Source organism: Corylus avellana, chromosome ca6 (assembly GCF_901000735.1).
Source record: "Corylus avellana chromosome ca6, CavTom2PMs-1.0".
Taxonomy (NCBI): domain Eukaryota; kingdom Viridiplantae; phylum Streptophyta; class Magnoliopsida; order Fagales; family Betulaceae; genus Corylus; species Corylus avellana.
The window spans coordinates 2,158,523-2,174,320 of record NC_081546.1 but is presented as its reverse complement, the minus strand read 5'-3'; the positions used below and the strand labels follow the sequence as shown (position 1 = coordinate 2,174,320).

Here is a 15,798-nt window from a genome sequence, read left to right as displayed (position 1 = left end):
CGATTTAACATATTATCATGACAAAAGTTTTGAGTTTGAACGATAACTTTATAGTATGTTCTTTTACATTTAGTTAAACATTTTACGTGACAAAAGTATAAATTATTAAAATTTTCCCATGCAACTGTTTTTTTTCACTTGTTAATATTACTACAATGCGATGGTTGTTATAGTTGGGCTTTTTGCCCTAATTGGCACAAGCAATTGAAGAGAGAGAGAGAGAGAGAGAGAGAGACGAAATTGGCAAAATAATCCCCGGTTCACGAGTGGGATTTGATGGATGGGGACGTTGTCTGGACGCAGAAGGATTCGGTCGGAATCGGATGCTCGATTGATGGATTTGACGTTGAAAGGAAGAAAGGCAACCGGCGTTATCTTTGGATTTTGCTCATATCCACGTCGGACAAGCCTTTTCTTTACTTTCTTCTTATTTTAAAAGGTTTAATTTGGGTATGCAATTGGTGGAATCTGTTTTTGGGCAAAGTAAATTAAAGTTCGACCCCACTGGGAATGGAATCGATTCCTTCACAACTAAACAGAGATCACTTTCATCCGCTTCAGTAAAAAGACAAATGTCTTGATGTTATATCCTCATGCATCCACAATTGCTAATGTGTGATAATTTTTTCTACACATGTATTTATATTACCACAAAAGCAAGTTGGATTATTTGTGGTACTAATTAGGCTTACTTGATAGTATAAAATCCAAAAAGATGTAAGCAGTAGCTAGTGAATTACATAAAAAAGAATTAAGATGAAAAAGAAACTAAGATTTTGATATTAAAAAAGAACTTAACAGGGGGCACTTTGTTCCTTAAAATGGTGTAACGTAAATTAGAATTTAAATGATGATGCGACAACATGTACACACTGCTTGAATTTTCTGTATTTCTGCAATCCTTCCAACAAACCCCACTCAGTTTTAACATATAATTAATTAGAAGACATTGAATATTCAGCAGCAGCAAGGAGAGGCACCCAAGTTGCCTCAAAACGAAATAATCTTCCAGGATCTCGAAACATCAGAACGGCCTGCTTTTAAAATTGCCACTCTAGCCCAAAGCAGTATTCAGAAATTAGATTTAAGTACATGTCAACTGATAGGACCAAACAAATACTCGTTCAGCACATAATTTTCAGAATAAATTTCATTTCATTTCATTTTTCTAATAATAGAATTATATGACGAATATACAGACGGCGAATCCGAATTAGCATTGGCATTACAAACCTGCAGGCACACGAAAGAGATGATTCAGATTTACAGATGCATACTTCTGTCTTAGAAGGGTTTCGAGACATAAAATTATTGAGTATTGTTATAAATTTATAGAAGAGATCCATCAGCACATTAAAACAGTATTTAACGGCCATATTTTATGTAAGAATGTTACAAGGCGATAACAGCACGCCAATGTCCATCTAAATGGGTGAGTACACGCCCAGCTAATGCCTGTGCATTCATGAGCAAATGCCAATTGAGACTAAGAAACTCAACTGGGACAAGAAATCATTTGGGAGCGAAGCCATGAAATTATCAATCGTCTTTCTGATGCAAAACACTAGGCAGGCTATTATTACCATTGAGAGCAGCATGATATATTCGCTTCTCAGGCAGTCCAATATCTGACAGTATCAAATTACCCTGCATGCAAAAATAACGCAACAGCAGTAAAACCAAGTTAAAATCAATGGACCACATACGGCTACAATGGCATTACAAATTGTAACGAGCGACAAACCATAGGACTTATTGATAAAGTAGATGCCATTGCTTACAGGACTTATTGATAAAGTAGATGCCATCACTTTTATGCTACAACAGAATTTGCCTCCGTAAGTAGTCATGATAAAATAGAGGTGCATTAGGCCCCCCACTTCATATTCAAGAACCAACATATGGCATGAGCTATCATCCCTCATATACTACTTCTTTGTATGAATCTCTTCTACATTTTCACATGCATTATAATGACCCAGGAAAAAGCGTTAGCCACATCTACGCTATCACTCCAAAAAGACTAGAGCTTCCATAGAATTCCTTATAAAGTTCAATTTCAGTTAATAACTAAGTAATGTGGGATTTAACAATCATGACTATCTTTATAAACTACCCACCTTATGTGGGCTATTCCCCATCTTCTCAAAATGGAGCCGGAGTGTCACATAATCTCTTAGTATGTACAACTTCTATGATCTGAGACTCACAAATTTTAAAGAGACAAATGATTTCCCCCAAAACAAGTACCTTCAGGAATACACCGGCTCCAATATATGTCTCTAATTATAAACTAATGGTTACATTCTCAAGCAAGAACGCTAGATGTAGTGCAATTAGTTTTTAGTAATGTCATATGAAAAATTGATTGGAGATGCATACCTCACTTGCCATCAACCTTCTAAGATTACTAGCATAAAGTTTTGGATCATCCTTTTCTTGCTCGGAGGGGTGGTAAATAGGTAATTGTATCACCTCCAAGTGATTTACAAATTGGCAGAGTAGAAAAATGACATGTCTCACCTGCAAGTACAGAATCAGATCAAAATTAAGATTCAAAGCACACAAGTTGCAATAAACACAACATTTTCTCCAAACACTTTAGCTCCTAAGAAACGTTGAGAGTACATGCAGTTTGAACTTTCTGTTGCACATATTTATGTCCTATGAGTTAAATGACTATTGAAATTAATCAGACAAACATCAAAAGTTTACTTCTGAGTTCAACAAGAAGTTTTTTTAGAACTCACACTTTTGAGTAATAAAATTAAGTCTAACCAAGCTTGAATGAACCTAGAATTTTGTGATTTAAGTTCTAAGCAGATAATTTTTTAAGCTGACAAATCCATTAGTACCATTGACTAAGAATTCCCAAGCCTATTGGGAATAAATAACTCAGATTACACAATCTACAATAACAAAATAAAAAGCCTCTAAGAATTTCACTAGGAGGACATCAAGAAATAAATAGAGTACTTTTTCTACTGAGAGCATTTATACTATTCGCCAATGGTCATTACACAGTGCTGCTCCCACCAAAGCGAGGTCTTAGGAGGCCCATTCCAGTTGTGGAAGACCAGGTACTTTAATACACTGTTTATATTTAAAGTATTTATATTCCTACTAAACGGGGAAAAAGAGAATAGTTAACATATGCCGACTCTGCCCTTCAATTAGCGCTCACAAAATTCACTTTTTGGAGTGTCCCAGCATTATTGTCTATGATCAAAAGCCAAAAAGTAACTTTTGCTTAATTTCCCACATTACCATATATCATTTTATTAATTACATGTTGAATGCATTTTCTGTACTCTCTTAGCCTTTTCAAGTGAACTTTAATTTTGGGATGAAGAGAGTATTATAATCAGGATTTGTTAAAGGTTATGAAAGTTGAGCGTAAGAAGCACTAACCCCAGAGATTGAATCCCAGGCAGGACTAAATCTTCGGCAAGGATATCTTAGAATCACTGGAAGCACTGGTGCTTTTGGTAAAAATGCACCTGTCTTGAATGGCAGGAGGTAGTCTCCATTTGTAGTTGTCCCTTCTGCAAAGAAATTGAGGATGAATTGAAAGAAGTAAACAAAACAGTAATCAGGGAAAATATGCATAATAAATCCTAATGTTGTAGCACCTAAGAGAGGGACTGTGTACCATTTTCACTTTTGATGAATCGAAGGGAATTTATTGTGATCCTAGAGACAGTTGTTTTATCATAAGAGCAAGTCAGCAACATAGTGCTACAGTTACACCAGTCCTACACTACAAATACTATTGACACTTCCACTGATTAAGCTAAAAGTTAAAGAATAGGGAGATCTGTCATCCCGAGATTTGCTACTCTTTACCAACTGAAAAGCTATGTCAGTCCGATAATTATATGCTCAATATGAATGGCAAAATGGACACTCTTGAAGACCTACAATTTAAAACTTTCTACCTTAGGAAATATTATTCATTTAAAGTACATTATTTAATATAATTATAACTATTTCTTGCAATTCAATGCAACTTATTAATAAACTCAGTCTTTCTTTATTCAAGATACAGGTTATGCAGTTTATGAAAAACACGAGGATAACAAATGGATAACAACATAAAGTATAAAAAAATTGATTACCTGGAAAAAGCATCATCATTGGAGCAGACTTATGTTGATGAGCTTCTTTAACTCTTTCAGTCACAACACCTGCAAGCAATCAAGGGTTTAGAATCAAGGGGGAGGTTGCTGACTGAAGTCCCAACAATAATGCGAGGGCTTCGGTACCTTCCAATTTTTAGAGCCCCTCTCTGTGAAGTATTATAAGTTAAATAAATTTTTAATATGACAATTTGTTAGTGTTGGTCTTGCTTGAGAAGGGTCTTTGGAGGGCAGATCTTGATTGGTATAAGTAAAAATAGGGAATAGAATTTGTTGTAGTCAACCAAAGCAAGGAATTTGCTGTTGGCTTGTTTTTCTGCCAATGAAACTACATTAATCCAGAACATATCTTTTAAAAGTTTGATGCACAACCTCAATAACAACTTGTAATCTTTTTCTACTGCATTGCAGCAATAATACAGCGAACACACATAACAACTCACCATACTATTTAAAAGTGTGCCCAGAAATTAAAATAAACACTAAAAAAAATGGCAAAAGAGACATTGTGAGTAATGTGCTTATCCTCCATTGTACATAATAAGAGTAAAGAACATAGGCATCTATATTGCGCTACCTGAAACACCCTTGAAGTCAGATGACCTTGACTCCCGCTGGACATAAACACAACCGAGGCACTTGCTGCCAAAAAAATGCCATAAGAATTTTAAATCCCTTCTCACCCATTCAAGCTATTCCGGTGATAGGGAAAGTACATTAGACATCACAAAGGTAAGAAGTAAATACTTGACAAAGTAAAAGATAGTAACAAGAACACTTAGACAAAGCTAGTAGGAAAGATCATAAGCACATACTCATTACAATAACATCTTTCTCCTCCTAAAATCATAGACAAAAGCTTCAGATGCTTAAACATAAAGGACAAAGAAGCATGGAAAAATACTATTATCTTCTCTAAAGCACAGATGTTGCATATATCATGGTGGGATTAACGTTGCAATTCTACATAACAAGAACCTGACCCGCCCCGAATTCCATGCTTTTCATGATAGTTTGTAGGTTTTGAAGAAGAGTAAAAAAAAAATACATAGAATCTATGCCAAGCATCATGTCTGGTGTTTGTCAACATCCTTACAATTCCTTTTTTTTTTTTTTTTTTTTGTGGTAAATAATCGAAATATCATTAAAAATGTAAGGCATCCATATACACAGGGAGTATACACGAGAAGCCACCTAGGAATTAGTGGCAAACATCCTTACAATTCATTAGACAGAAGGAAATACTATTTTATGGGTCAAAAAAATAAATAAATAAGAATTGATCAGTCAAAACATTAACGAATTACCATCTAGTTTAAAATCATTTAGTATATATTATATATGACTATTATTTATCATATTCTATCTTTCACATTATAATCAAATATATACTACAATTACAATAGACTATTCAATGGTAAAATTATAGCAATTATTACAAGAGAGCAGAAGACTTAAGGAAGCAAACATGAAGTGAACTAACCTGATGAGACCCACTAGAGGAAGCTTAGCCACTGATCGCTTTAGCAATGAAACCCAGATACAATCCACAGATTAAGAACGAACAGAAATATGTCAGTGAAAACACCCAAAACTGTAATGAATGTGTATTCAATGAAAAAAAAGCAGAGCATAAGTAATCCGTTTCTTATGTAGCATGTCGAATGAACACACCTTAGCAACAAAGCTCGGGAAGAAGGAAGACATGTGATACAATATATCTATGTAGGACACATGATTCGATATAATTGCCCCAGGTCTTTCGGGCTCGTCGGACTCATCTTTGCCCTCATTCTGCCATTGAAATAAAACAGCAAAATGGGAAACAAGTAAGAAGCAACATAAACGGAATAAAGTGGGTCACGTCTAGGTGGATGGTGATTCTCTTCGCTTGCTGGAAAGAGCAGTGTGACTCTGCTCAAAAGCGTAGAAAATGTAGAAGGTGATGTCGGCCTTTTTTTTGTTTTTTTTCTCAAAATTCTATATCACTGGACAGCCGCCTTTGAGTGGCTTCATGTTACTAGTCTTGATCATTTTTTTCTTTTCACCCTACCGCTTTCTAATAAAATTCGATTACTTATTAACAAAAATCATACGATAAATGGGTAATGTAGAAATGGTCGTTTTCTTCCTGTTGACTATGAAATAGAATTCCATTTTTTCTTTGCAGGCTAAAATATACTTGGGCCCCTGAAATTTGACCTGGGCACGGTCATTCATGGCACGGCTTTTATAGTAGCTTTCAGAAAGGCCATTTTGTACACAGAAATATAAATCACAGATCACAGAGAGAGAATAGGAGTGGCTACCTGAACGGTGGATGATTTGTCGTGACTATTAGGAATCCGGTACGTCTGGCTGATCCAATAAAACCCAAAAACGAAAAGCATGGCCCTGGAGAGGGCCCTCCCACACTGGACAATCACGTTCCTCCTCCACCCGCCCAAGTGCGCGTAGTCCTCCTGGTCGCCCTCCTCCCGATTCGGCGACGAGAACAGCGTGCAAATCCTGCAAATCGCGTAGTACAACACCAATATGGTCATCGCCGCCATCACGCGTATCGGCACCAGCGTCACCAGCGCGATGCCCAGAAGGACCTTCTCCTCCAATGGCAGCTCACCGCGGCCCATTGGTCCGTACACGTCATGCCGAACGTACGCGGCGAATTTCTTCTCGAGCTCTTGGAGGCTCTCTTGGGAGACGGAGGCGGCGGGCTCGGGCTTGAGAAGCGGACGGTCGTCTTTGGTCGAGCCCTCGTCGTGGGCGGACTCGGATCTTTGTGGTGGTTGCGGCGGTTGGGGATTGGATTCGCCTTGCGTCGGACTGAGGTCTTTGAGTTCGCACTCCATGTTTTCGAATCCCTCCGGTCACCGGATACCCATTTATTTGGTTATAGGCTTATAGCCATGATTTTTTAGAGGGAGGTTTTGGGGAAGAAGAAGAAGAAGAAAGTAGCGAGGAAGACTTACCGTGGATCTGGAAAAAGGATTTGTTGTGGTGCGCTTGAAATGGAAGCCCTTAAATTTCGTCCTTCACCTGATGACATGGAATTATAGGAAAGGTTTTGGCGTACAGGTTATGATGAGGAGATTAGGATCTGGGCTTTTGTTGTTTGGATTTTAATAGGCTATTGACAGTGAGAGGCGAGAGCAAAGCCGATCAACCCAGAGCGCTGGGACCTACTGAAAGGTCCACTGGCCACGATCTTCTCCATGTCTTTTTTTATTTCTGTTCGAGAACTTCACTTTCCAAAAAATTTTACTTTGGCCCCTGAATTTTTACCGGATTTTACAAATTTCTCTTAAACTTTTAACTCTCTTATTTTGAATCTTTGAACTTTCAATTACTCTCAATTAAAACCCTTCTATTAATTTTAGCCATTAAAATTACAAAAAAGACCAAAATGTTCTTGATTTTCATTTTTTAAAAATAAAAAACGTTTTGAAAGTTTGAATTTTATACAAAAGTCAAGGGTATAAACGTCATATAATATTTAAAATCTGACGGAGTAGTCCACATCAAGAGTAATTGAAAGTTCAGGGGTCCAAAATGAAAGATTTGAAAGTTCATGAGGGGTTTGTAAAATCGAGTGAAAGTTCAGAGAGCTAAAGTGAAGTTTCCCTTTTTTTTATTAAAAAAAAAAAAAAAAAACATTAAAGACCCTGAACCTTTCAAATTTCAAAAACTTTCAATTTGATTAAATGTACTCTCGGTCAGATTTTAAATGATAAAAGTAATAAAATGACCTTTATACTCCTTACTTTTATAAAATTACAAATTTATCCTTAATTTCAAATTAAAAATTACAAAAAATAAAAAAATAAAAGGATAGTTTGGTATTTTTAGTCATTTCCGTTAGAGGTTAACAGTTAAATCTAGCATACGAGGGTCAATTGAATCAAATTGAACGTTGAGGGAGTTAAATTGAGAGTTTTTGAAATTTGGAAAAAATTTCTCTAAATGCGAGGTTTAGAAAGTAAAGCTTTCCCTTTTTTTTTTTTTTTTTTTAATGCGAAATTAAATGGACTTCTAAGTTTCAAAAATTAATCCGCAACTTATACATACAAATTTCATTAATATCATAATAATATTAATAACCATAATAATAATAATAAAAATGGGAGGCCATCGAGCCACTCCCTATATACTAGACCAATGGTAGTTGAGGGGCACTATTACATTAGTTAATCAAATTTAATTGTTTAATAACTCATGATAATATAATGTGGATTTTCAAGTTGACGTGTCAATCCACTAGTATTAACAATTAAGCTAACAACCTAAAAATTATTTAACGGTGGATTAATAAATTGAACAACCCTGATAACGTAGAGGTAGGTGCCGCCGAAAGCTAGCCCCAACCTACATTCCCTTGCATCCATGGCAAGCCCGTGCGTGGGAGCTCCTCCACTCTCATCTACACCAAAATCATTTTCAACAATCCTAGGTTTGACCTCCCAAATCTCACAAAATTCTGCTCTTATTACTTAACGGGAAAAAGTCTTCACTTCTTGCAAAGTAGCATTATTTTACTTTATAATTTGTATAAATTTCTAGAAACAAAGAGCACCAAAATGAGTTCATAGAGAGAGACATCACTATTAGCACTTTCAATTTTATTTTATTTTTCCAACTTAATATAACTTGCCGTCATCATGACCAATACTTTATAGAGATACACTTCATGGTATAAAGCCTAAAGAAGATTGGCCGAAGTTTTTCTCTAAATTGGGTTAGAGAAAACTTCTTCAACCCATTGAACTAACATTTATCTTTAAAGTATGTAACTCTCACATGCATTTTTAATAGATCATTTAAAAATGCATGTAAGAATCACAAGTTTTAATAACATGTATATCAATTTAATAGATTGGATTGTAAAAATTTCCTATCCTCCACCCCAATTTAGCGAAAAACTTTGTCTTGAAAGATTACCCTAATTTCTTTAAAAGTAGCAGGAAAAATACCACAAATCTCTTTGTAGCTTGTTGGCATGGATATTGAAACCAAAAGGCAGGGAAAATAATAGAGAAGAAAAGAAAATAGCATGCGCGCACACATGCGCCCCTGCACTTCAAAATAAATATGGGAACGCTCGTTAGCTGCAGAAGGAGAGGTTTCTTCTTCTAGGCTTGAAGCAGAAGAAGAGGTTGGTCCAGATGTCCTCATAAGCTGCAGGCATTGACAGAAGAAGCTAACCTACTCGAAGGGAAAGCCAGTGATAGACAACATCACTCATCACTTCTTGTACAACGGACTCATAAGAGTGATGAAACATGACAGTGAGGTTTTATTTATATGAAACAGAATATAGGAGGGTTAATCTGCATAAGCACAAAAATAAGTTACTTATATCAAAGCATATCAAGTACCAAAGATGGATTTTGATCCCAATCTTGAGTTTTTCAGAAGATTTTTGGGGTTCTCCATTAGCAAAACTTCAACCTATACCCCCCACCGGATATCCCACCCTTTCACCACACAAGCCAAGGCCTAGGGACACGAGTTCCCATAGACATCACATATTGTCAATGGTGAGTAATAACGACTATCTAAATATCATAGAACATTATTCACTGCTATGCGTATGAGATAAGTAGCTAAGCATTAAAACATGGATCCACAACCCGTGCAAGAAGGGTAGTCTAATGTGAGATAGTAACCAAACCCCTAAACCCCACCGGCTCGGGTAGGTACCCGAGCAGGTGGAGCCCAAGCACCTGCCCGAATAGGGTGTGGCCTAGACAACTGCTCTAAGATGGCGGGACTTGGGTGTGCAATGCAATGGGCAGCTTCATTGCACCCGAACACCATTCTTAAAAGTTAAAACATCTAGTTCATTCAATGTAATACAGAGAAAGTCTCCTTCTCCAATTCCTCTGTTTTCCAGTTGTTCATTCTAGTTCATACTCTGTTTTTGCATAATCTTAATAGTATCCACCATGGAATTAGAGGTCAAGGATGCTAGTGTCAGAATCACCAGGACAGAATTTCTAGGAGTCAGCACAAATATGTAGGAGCCCACCGACCTTAATTGTCATATTTACTCAGTCCAGCCGATCTATGATCCCTAGATTCAGCGGAATTTTGGGTCAAAAATAATATCCAAAAACAATACTTCATATGCCATGTGATGAGGGGAAAAGACATGAATTTCAGTACCAAATGTGTCCAGCACAAAAACCATTTAACTCCCTTAGCTAAAATAAAGGAGATATCAAAGACAACGCTAATCTAAACTTCTGCACATTTCTAACCGGACCTTTTTAATAAATTATTGTAAAAGAATCATATACTGATCCACTATCAGTCTATCCCTGTATGGGCTTATTTGTTCGAAGAAATATGAAAACAAGAGAACCGATGAAGTGATGAACCTTCATGGTGTTCACATTGTATCTCCTGCAGAGTTATCTCTTTCCCCTCGCCCAATTTGCAGCTACGCTGCATTATCACTCCTGAAATATATAACTTGGAGAATAATTGTAACAAAAACCCACAAGTGCCCAGCAATCATACCTTGTAAAAGGCCACAAAACTCAGCAAGACACCCAATTCTTATGAGCGCTAATCAGCGCCGATAAAAGCCCCGCACACGAAACGAAAAGCGGAGCCGAAAGCCGGCCCTTCCCTTCGCGAATATCAGCCAACGCCATTAGCCCATCGGCAAAATCTTGAACGATCGAGAGTTTCTTCATCAGCTTCTTCTCCCTCAATTTCCTCAACCTCTGCTCTTCTTCCAGACGCCCAATTCCCCTGGAAACCGCGACCTCAATACTCGTCTCCAAGCACGCTTCGTCCTCGGCAATCCCCTTCAAATCTATCAATTTCAACGAGACACTACCCATGTACCCAATGAACTCAGCCCAGGCACTGATCGTTTGCAAATTGCGCGAGTGTTTGCCATCGATCAGACCCGATTTGGAAAGCCAGATAAACTGTTCGACGAAATAATACAAGCCCTCGCCGCCATAGGCGACGATGGAGAGCACGAGCTCTTGTTTCGAACCGAAATGGGAGTGCTTGAGTGCGTTGATGTCCTGGACGAACTTGCCGAGTCGGAAGGCTTTGCGGCTCAGTCCCACGCTGGACTCGAAGCTCTTGAGCCGGCCAGTTAGGGATAGGGTTTCGGGAAGCACCGAGGAGGCGAGGATGATCTTGGTGGCGTACCTGGAAATCTTGAGGAACTTGTCAACACCATCTCGCTTTGCGAGGTAGGCTTCGAGGTGGTCCAAGAGGTCTCTGCCTTTGGGTGGTGACCGAATTGGGGTTTTGGGGTTTTGAGGAGGAGTCTTAACTGTTGAAGCTTTGGAATCCATGATCGTCGCAGAGAGCCGGAGAGCTAGACCGAACAAAATTTTCTTTTAGGATATGCATCCCCCTATAACGACATCGTTTGACACATAACTACAGCGACTTTTCCTTCTTTCTTTGCACAGTATGTTATTGTTATGTGTGCCACAAGATCAGTGACAGGCGATCAGAAATAACCGCCGAACCCAACTTGTGTTGTATAAGCACAAAATTAGTTCAAAGCAAGTACAAAAGGAGAAGAGAAGCCAAGAGAAGGGTCGCCAAAAAAAATTGGCACGGTCCATTCTATGGCTTCAGGAGAACTTAGAAGCCATAGTGGGAAGATTACACTTGAATTGAAGAAAGAATAATAAAATAGGAATAAAATAGACAATAAATTGCCCGTGGTTTAGTTAACGACTTACATACACAGAGATAAAGCTTAAAAGATTACGTTATTCTTTTATTGCTTGATTGATATTACAATACAAATGCTCCTATTTATAGGAGAATTGACAAAGATAAGTATAATAATCAAATCTGATTGATTTAATTACAATCAAACATGATTACAATCACTCTTATACAAGATAAATAACATACAATATCAAACTTAACGAGAAAGATTCTGAAACTTTGAGTTTGATTTTTTATTTATTTTTTTTATTTTCTTCTTCTCGAGATGGAAAAACAATACAAAGAAGATCATTTATGTGCCAAAAAAGAGAATTAACTTTAAGCTAAAATGAGAGCTAATTGTGAGCTGAAGTGGGCTTGAGTTTTAAGCAATACCACAAATAATTAAGACCAAACAAAAAGAGAGCCAAACTTTGGCTTGAAATGAAAGCCAACTGTCGGAAGGGGCTGGATTTGAGCTACTTTGGCGAAGTGCCATTGTTACGTCCGACGAGAGGGTGCCCGACAGTGAAGACATGGAGAACATGGCAACATGGTCTGCAACAAAATTTGGAGTCCCAATAGACAAATAAAGGGTACCAGGCATGGTGATCCGGAGAAGTGATATAGAGAGTAAGCCACGAAGTGCACGCTCGTTAACATGGAGAACTCCAAACAAAGGGTCAGAGGTCGGGAGATGAAAGCATTGAAAGGTGGTTCGCGCGTGTGTGGAGAAGGTATTGGAAACGCAGTAGATAGAGTTGGCATCCAAGATGCAGACCAAACAAAAAAATAAGAGAAAAAGAGGACAAAAAAGTGCATGGAGAATTGAGGACGTACGTCCTCACCAATCAGAAAGAGCAAGAGAAAATTATGGCTTCAAGGTAGAAGAAAAGCACGAAGGAAAAAGACAGGTGCTCTTTAGAAATGTCTCGAAGGAGAGACAGACGCTATATATGGTCCAATGTTTTATTTAGGGGAACTTGATTAAAACTCGTTTTCGTACGATTTTAATTTTCTCTCTCGGTTTTCAAATTGGACTTTTAATGCCATAGATTTTTCATGTTAATAAGAGAGTAGAACAAGAAAATCAAGCACATTCCCAATGGTTGAGTTCAAGGATTATTTTATGTTAGTTTTAACTATATTAGTAGATATATCATATATTATTCATGTCAAGACTCTTAAAAACCAAACTAAAAAGTAACTAAATCAGATGATAAGCACGCCTCATTAAGTAGATGTTACTAATTCAAATAACAACATTATATTAAAAAATACAAATTAACATGCATTTAATACAACATTATAGTACTTGCTCCGCTAACCTTATAAGTTATAATGCTTTGCACTTCTGAGAATATTTGTTGACGTGCCTATCCCTAACGGCGGAGGCATTACACATCCTCTCTTCTCATATCCTTCAACATTCACAATAATACACAACAAATTTATTTAGGCATTCATTGTGAGTCTCTCCTAAGAATGACGAACACCGAAATCTTCTCTTTTATCTTTTTTTAACCGGTCATTCATAATATTTTAAGTAATAATAGAGGAAGGTTATAAACAAATTTTACCAAAAAAAAAAAAAAAATTACAACATAATGTGATACAATATAATTAAAAATGAGATAAATTCATCTTTTAAAAAACCCTATCATATTATATCACATCATGTTATAAAAATTTTATTTTATAAAATTTATTTGTAAACTTAGCATTTTAGACTAGCCTTCCATTATATATGAGCTTTCCATTCTCTGGTCACACGAGAAAATGACTCATAAGACGACCCACCAAAGGTCAACGTTTTCTCTGCTTTGACTTGTAGGTCTTCAGCCCTACGCCTCATTACCTTTCCTTCTTCACCCTCCAACGCCATCCTCACCACCCTCTCAATCTCCTCCCTTGCGACGACTCCTTTTCCTCGTTCCACCACCGGCTTAACCGCCACTCCAACCTCCTCGACAAGCATCGTCGCGTTCATTCTTTGCTCAGCGTAAAGCGGCCACGCGACCATCGGTATGCCGTGAGTGATGCTCTCAAGTGTCGAGTTCCAGCCGCAGTGAGATAAAAACGCACCGGTTGATGGGTGGCGGAGCACCAGTTCCTGCGGGGCCCAAGACGGCACCACCAGCCCCACCCCTTTCGTCCTCTCCAAGAAACCCTCAGGCAAATATTCCTTGGGATCGTTAACATCTCCACCCACATTGAAGAACGTCGCCGACGCGCTAGCATCGCTTGGCTTACGCGCCACCACCATGAACCGTTGCTGACTCATTTCTAGCCCCCAAGCCAACTCGGTGAGCTGTGCAGCTGTCAGAGTCCCTCCACTACCCAGCGCCACGAAAATAACTGATTTCGAAGGTTGTTCGTCTAGCCACGCTAGACACTCGGCGTCCGATGCAGTCGTGGCTGCGTCTCGTTTGATAAGCGGCCCAATTGGGTGAACCGGTGGTGTGGGTATTTTCTGGTAGAAAGGGTGTTCTCTTATTGCCTTAAACGAGACCGGTTCAAGATCCTCCCACGAGTTCAAGAAAATCCCTGCCGCCATGGGCAGCCGGTTGAAGTGGAACAACGCCCACTTGTAATCGTCAATCTTCCGGTTCCGAACCTGGTCCAGCAAGTCGTCGGTTCGAACCGGGGTGCAACCCGGGACCTGAACCGGCTCGGGAAGGTCAACGAACTCGCAGTCCACGTCACGGTCCAGTGTAGGAAGATGCAAGGAGAAAGCAAGGAAAGAAGTTGAGGGAGTGAAGAAGGTGTAGGCAGGAATGGAAAGCTCATTGCAGATTTGGAAAGCTTGGGTACAGAACAAGTCAATGACGAGAGCTTGAAGCTTCCCCAGCTCCATGAGAACCGACTTTAACGGCTTGAGGCTCTCCTCTACGTTGATACATAGCCGGGTGAGGACGAGAGTTTGTTCGCTGACGAGGGTGGAAATGTCAGCAGGTGGAAGGTCGATCACTCGGAGGCCTGGAGGCAGTGTGGGTGGGTGGAGGAGCTGGTTTTGGGCGACGGAGGCTTCGGTGGTGATGTTGAGAAAGCTGACGCGGACGCCGTGGTGGACGACCAGGACCTTGGCCAGCTCGAAGAGGGGGATGACGTGGCCCAAGCCCGGGCTTGGGAGGACAGCAACGTGTGGTTTCATGGTTTCAGACTCTGCTACCACCATTGTTGTTAGTTTATGAAATGTGATCGGTCGGACTCGGAGAGTTCTAGCTAGAATTTGGTGGCGCTATGCAGAACATGGGCTTCTAAAACAAACTATACCTATTTATAGAACAAAAATACATACACAGGGACATCTTCTAAAAGGACAAGATTTCCTTGTTATTATTATTAGGGTTAAATACTAAATATCTCATGGGGTTTCATAATTTTTTTTTTTTTTTTCTTAGGGTTTGATTTTTATTACAGGAGATCCCTGTAATTTTGATAATAGACCAAATTAGTCCTTCATCAGTTGACTTAACGAAAAAAAAAATTGGGGCCAGGCCACCCCCAGTACCCACTGGGGGTGGGCACCCAAAGAGCCACCCCCAATTTTTTTTCCTTTTTTTTTAAAAAAAAATTAAGTATGTACCACGTGTCAACATCTGATTGGTTCACATAGAAGTTAACTGACCGATGACTAATTTGGTCTATTATCAAAACCACAGAGACCTCCTGTGATAAAAATCAAACCCTAGAGAAGAAAAAATAAAATTATGAAACCACAAGAGGGATATTTAGTATTTAACCCTATTATTATTATTTTTCGAAGAAAATTTTATTCCTAACAAAATAATTAAAAATCCTGCACGGTTGATAATACACAGGGACATCTTCTAAAGGACAAGATTTCCTTGTTATTATTATTATTATTATTATTATTCGTAGAAAACTTTATTCCTAACAAAATAATTAAAAATCCTGCACAGTTGATAACCTTTTTCTTTAAGAAAATAAGAATTCCGCAAGTGGT

The 15,798-nt window shown here is 38.5% G+C and overlaps 3 protein-coding genes across 5 annotated transcripts; all 3 read right to left on the bottom strand.

Annotated features, from left to right (window-relative positions):
- Positions 1-1,022: 1,022 nt before the first annotated feature.
- LOC132183623 (lysophospholipid acyltransferase LPEAT1) lies at positions 1,023-7,296 on the bottom strand. 3 transcript variants are annotated; one of them, XM_059596983.1, is made up of 9 exons: positions 6,449-7,296; positions 5,814-5,933; positions 5,623-5,660; positions 4,717-4,781; positions 4,119-4,187; positions 3,412-3,545; positions 2,383-2,523; positions 1,501-1,647; positions 1,023-1,233 (listed from the first exon to the last, which is right to left on the bottom strand). In XM_059596983.1, the coding sequence occupies exons 1-8, from the start codon at positions 6,986-6,988 to the stop codon at positions 1,540-1,542; spliced, it is 1,215 nt and encodes a 404-aa protein (XP_059452966.1). In that variant the 5' UTR covers positions 6,989-7,296; the 3' UTR covers positions 1,023-1,233; positions 1,501-1,539. The 3 variants fall into 3 exon arrangements, with proteins under 3 accessions (XP_059452966.1, XP_059452967.1, XP_059452965.1); XM_059596984.1 differs by having other exon boundaries at positions 1,584-1,647; XM_059596982.1 differs by lacking the exon at positions 1,023-1,233 and having other exon boundaries at positions 1,245-1,647; positions 6,449-7,295.
- Positions 7,297-9,023: 1,727 nt separating this feature from the next.
- LOC132184299 (peroxisomal membrane protein 11A) lies at positions 9,024-11,631 on the bottom strand. The gene is made up of 2 exons (XM_059597878.1): positions 10,659-11,631; positions 9,024-9,338 (listed from the first exon to the last, which is right to left on the bottom strand). The coding sequence occupies exon 1, from the start codon at positions 11,456-11,458 to the stop codon at positions 10,679-10,681; it is 780 nt and encodes a 259-aa protein (XP_059453861.1). The 5' UTR covers positions 11,459-11,631; the 3' UTR covers positions 9,024-9,338; positions 10,659-10,678.
- A 1,445-nt stretch (positions 11,632-13,076) lies between these two features.
- On the bottom strand, positions 13,077-15,133 carry LOC132184623 (anthocyanidin 3-O-glucosyltransferase 5-like). Its single transcript, XM_059598320.1, has one exon. The coding sequence runs from the start codon at positions 15,004-15,006 to the stop codon at positions 13,570-13,572; it is 1,437 nt and encodes a 478-aa protein (XP_059454303.1). The 5' UTR covers positions 15,007-15,133; the 3' UTR covers positions 13,077-13,569.
- Positions 15,134-15,798: the final 665 nt, after the last annotated feature.

Bases quoted from the DNA above. Each gene is read 5' to 3' on its own strand.
- LOC132184623 (XM_059598320.1), bottom strand. From the start codon at position 15,006: ATGGTGGTAGCAGAGTCTGAAACCATGAAACCACACGTTGCTGTCCTC.
- LOC132184299 (XM_059597878.1), bottom strand. From the start codon at position 11,458: ATGGATTCCAAAGCTTCAACAGTTAAGACTCCTCCTCAAAACCCCAAA.
- LOC132183623 (XM_059596983.1), bottom strand. From the start codon at position 6,988: ATGGAGTGCGAACTCAAAGACCTCAGTCCGACGCAAGGCGAATCCAAT. The intron at 3,546-4,118 runs GTAATCAATTTT...ATTTCTTTGCAG, and splicing joins AATGATGATGCTTTTTCCAG to AAGGGACAACTACAAATGGA. The intron at 2,524-3,411 runs GTTAGTGCTTCT...CTGTACTTGCAG, and splicing joins CCTGGGATTCAATCTCTGGG to GTGAGACATGTCATTTTTCT.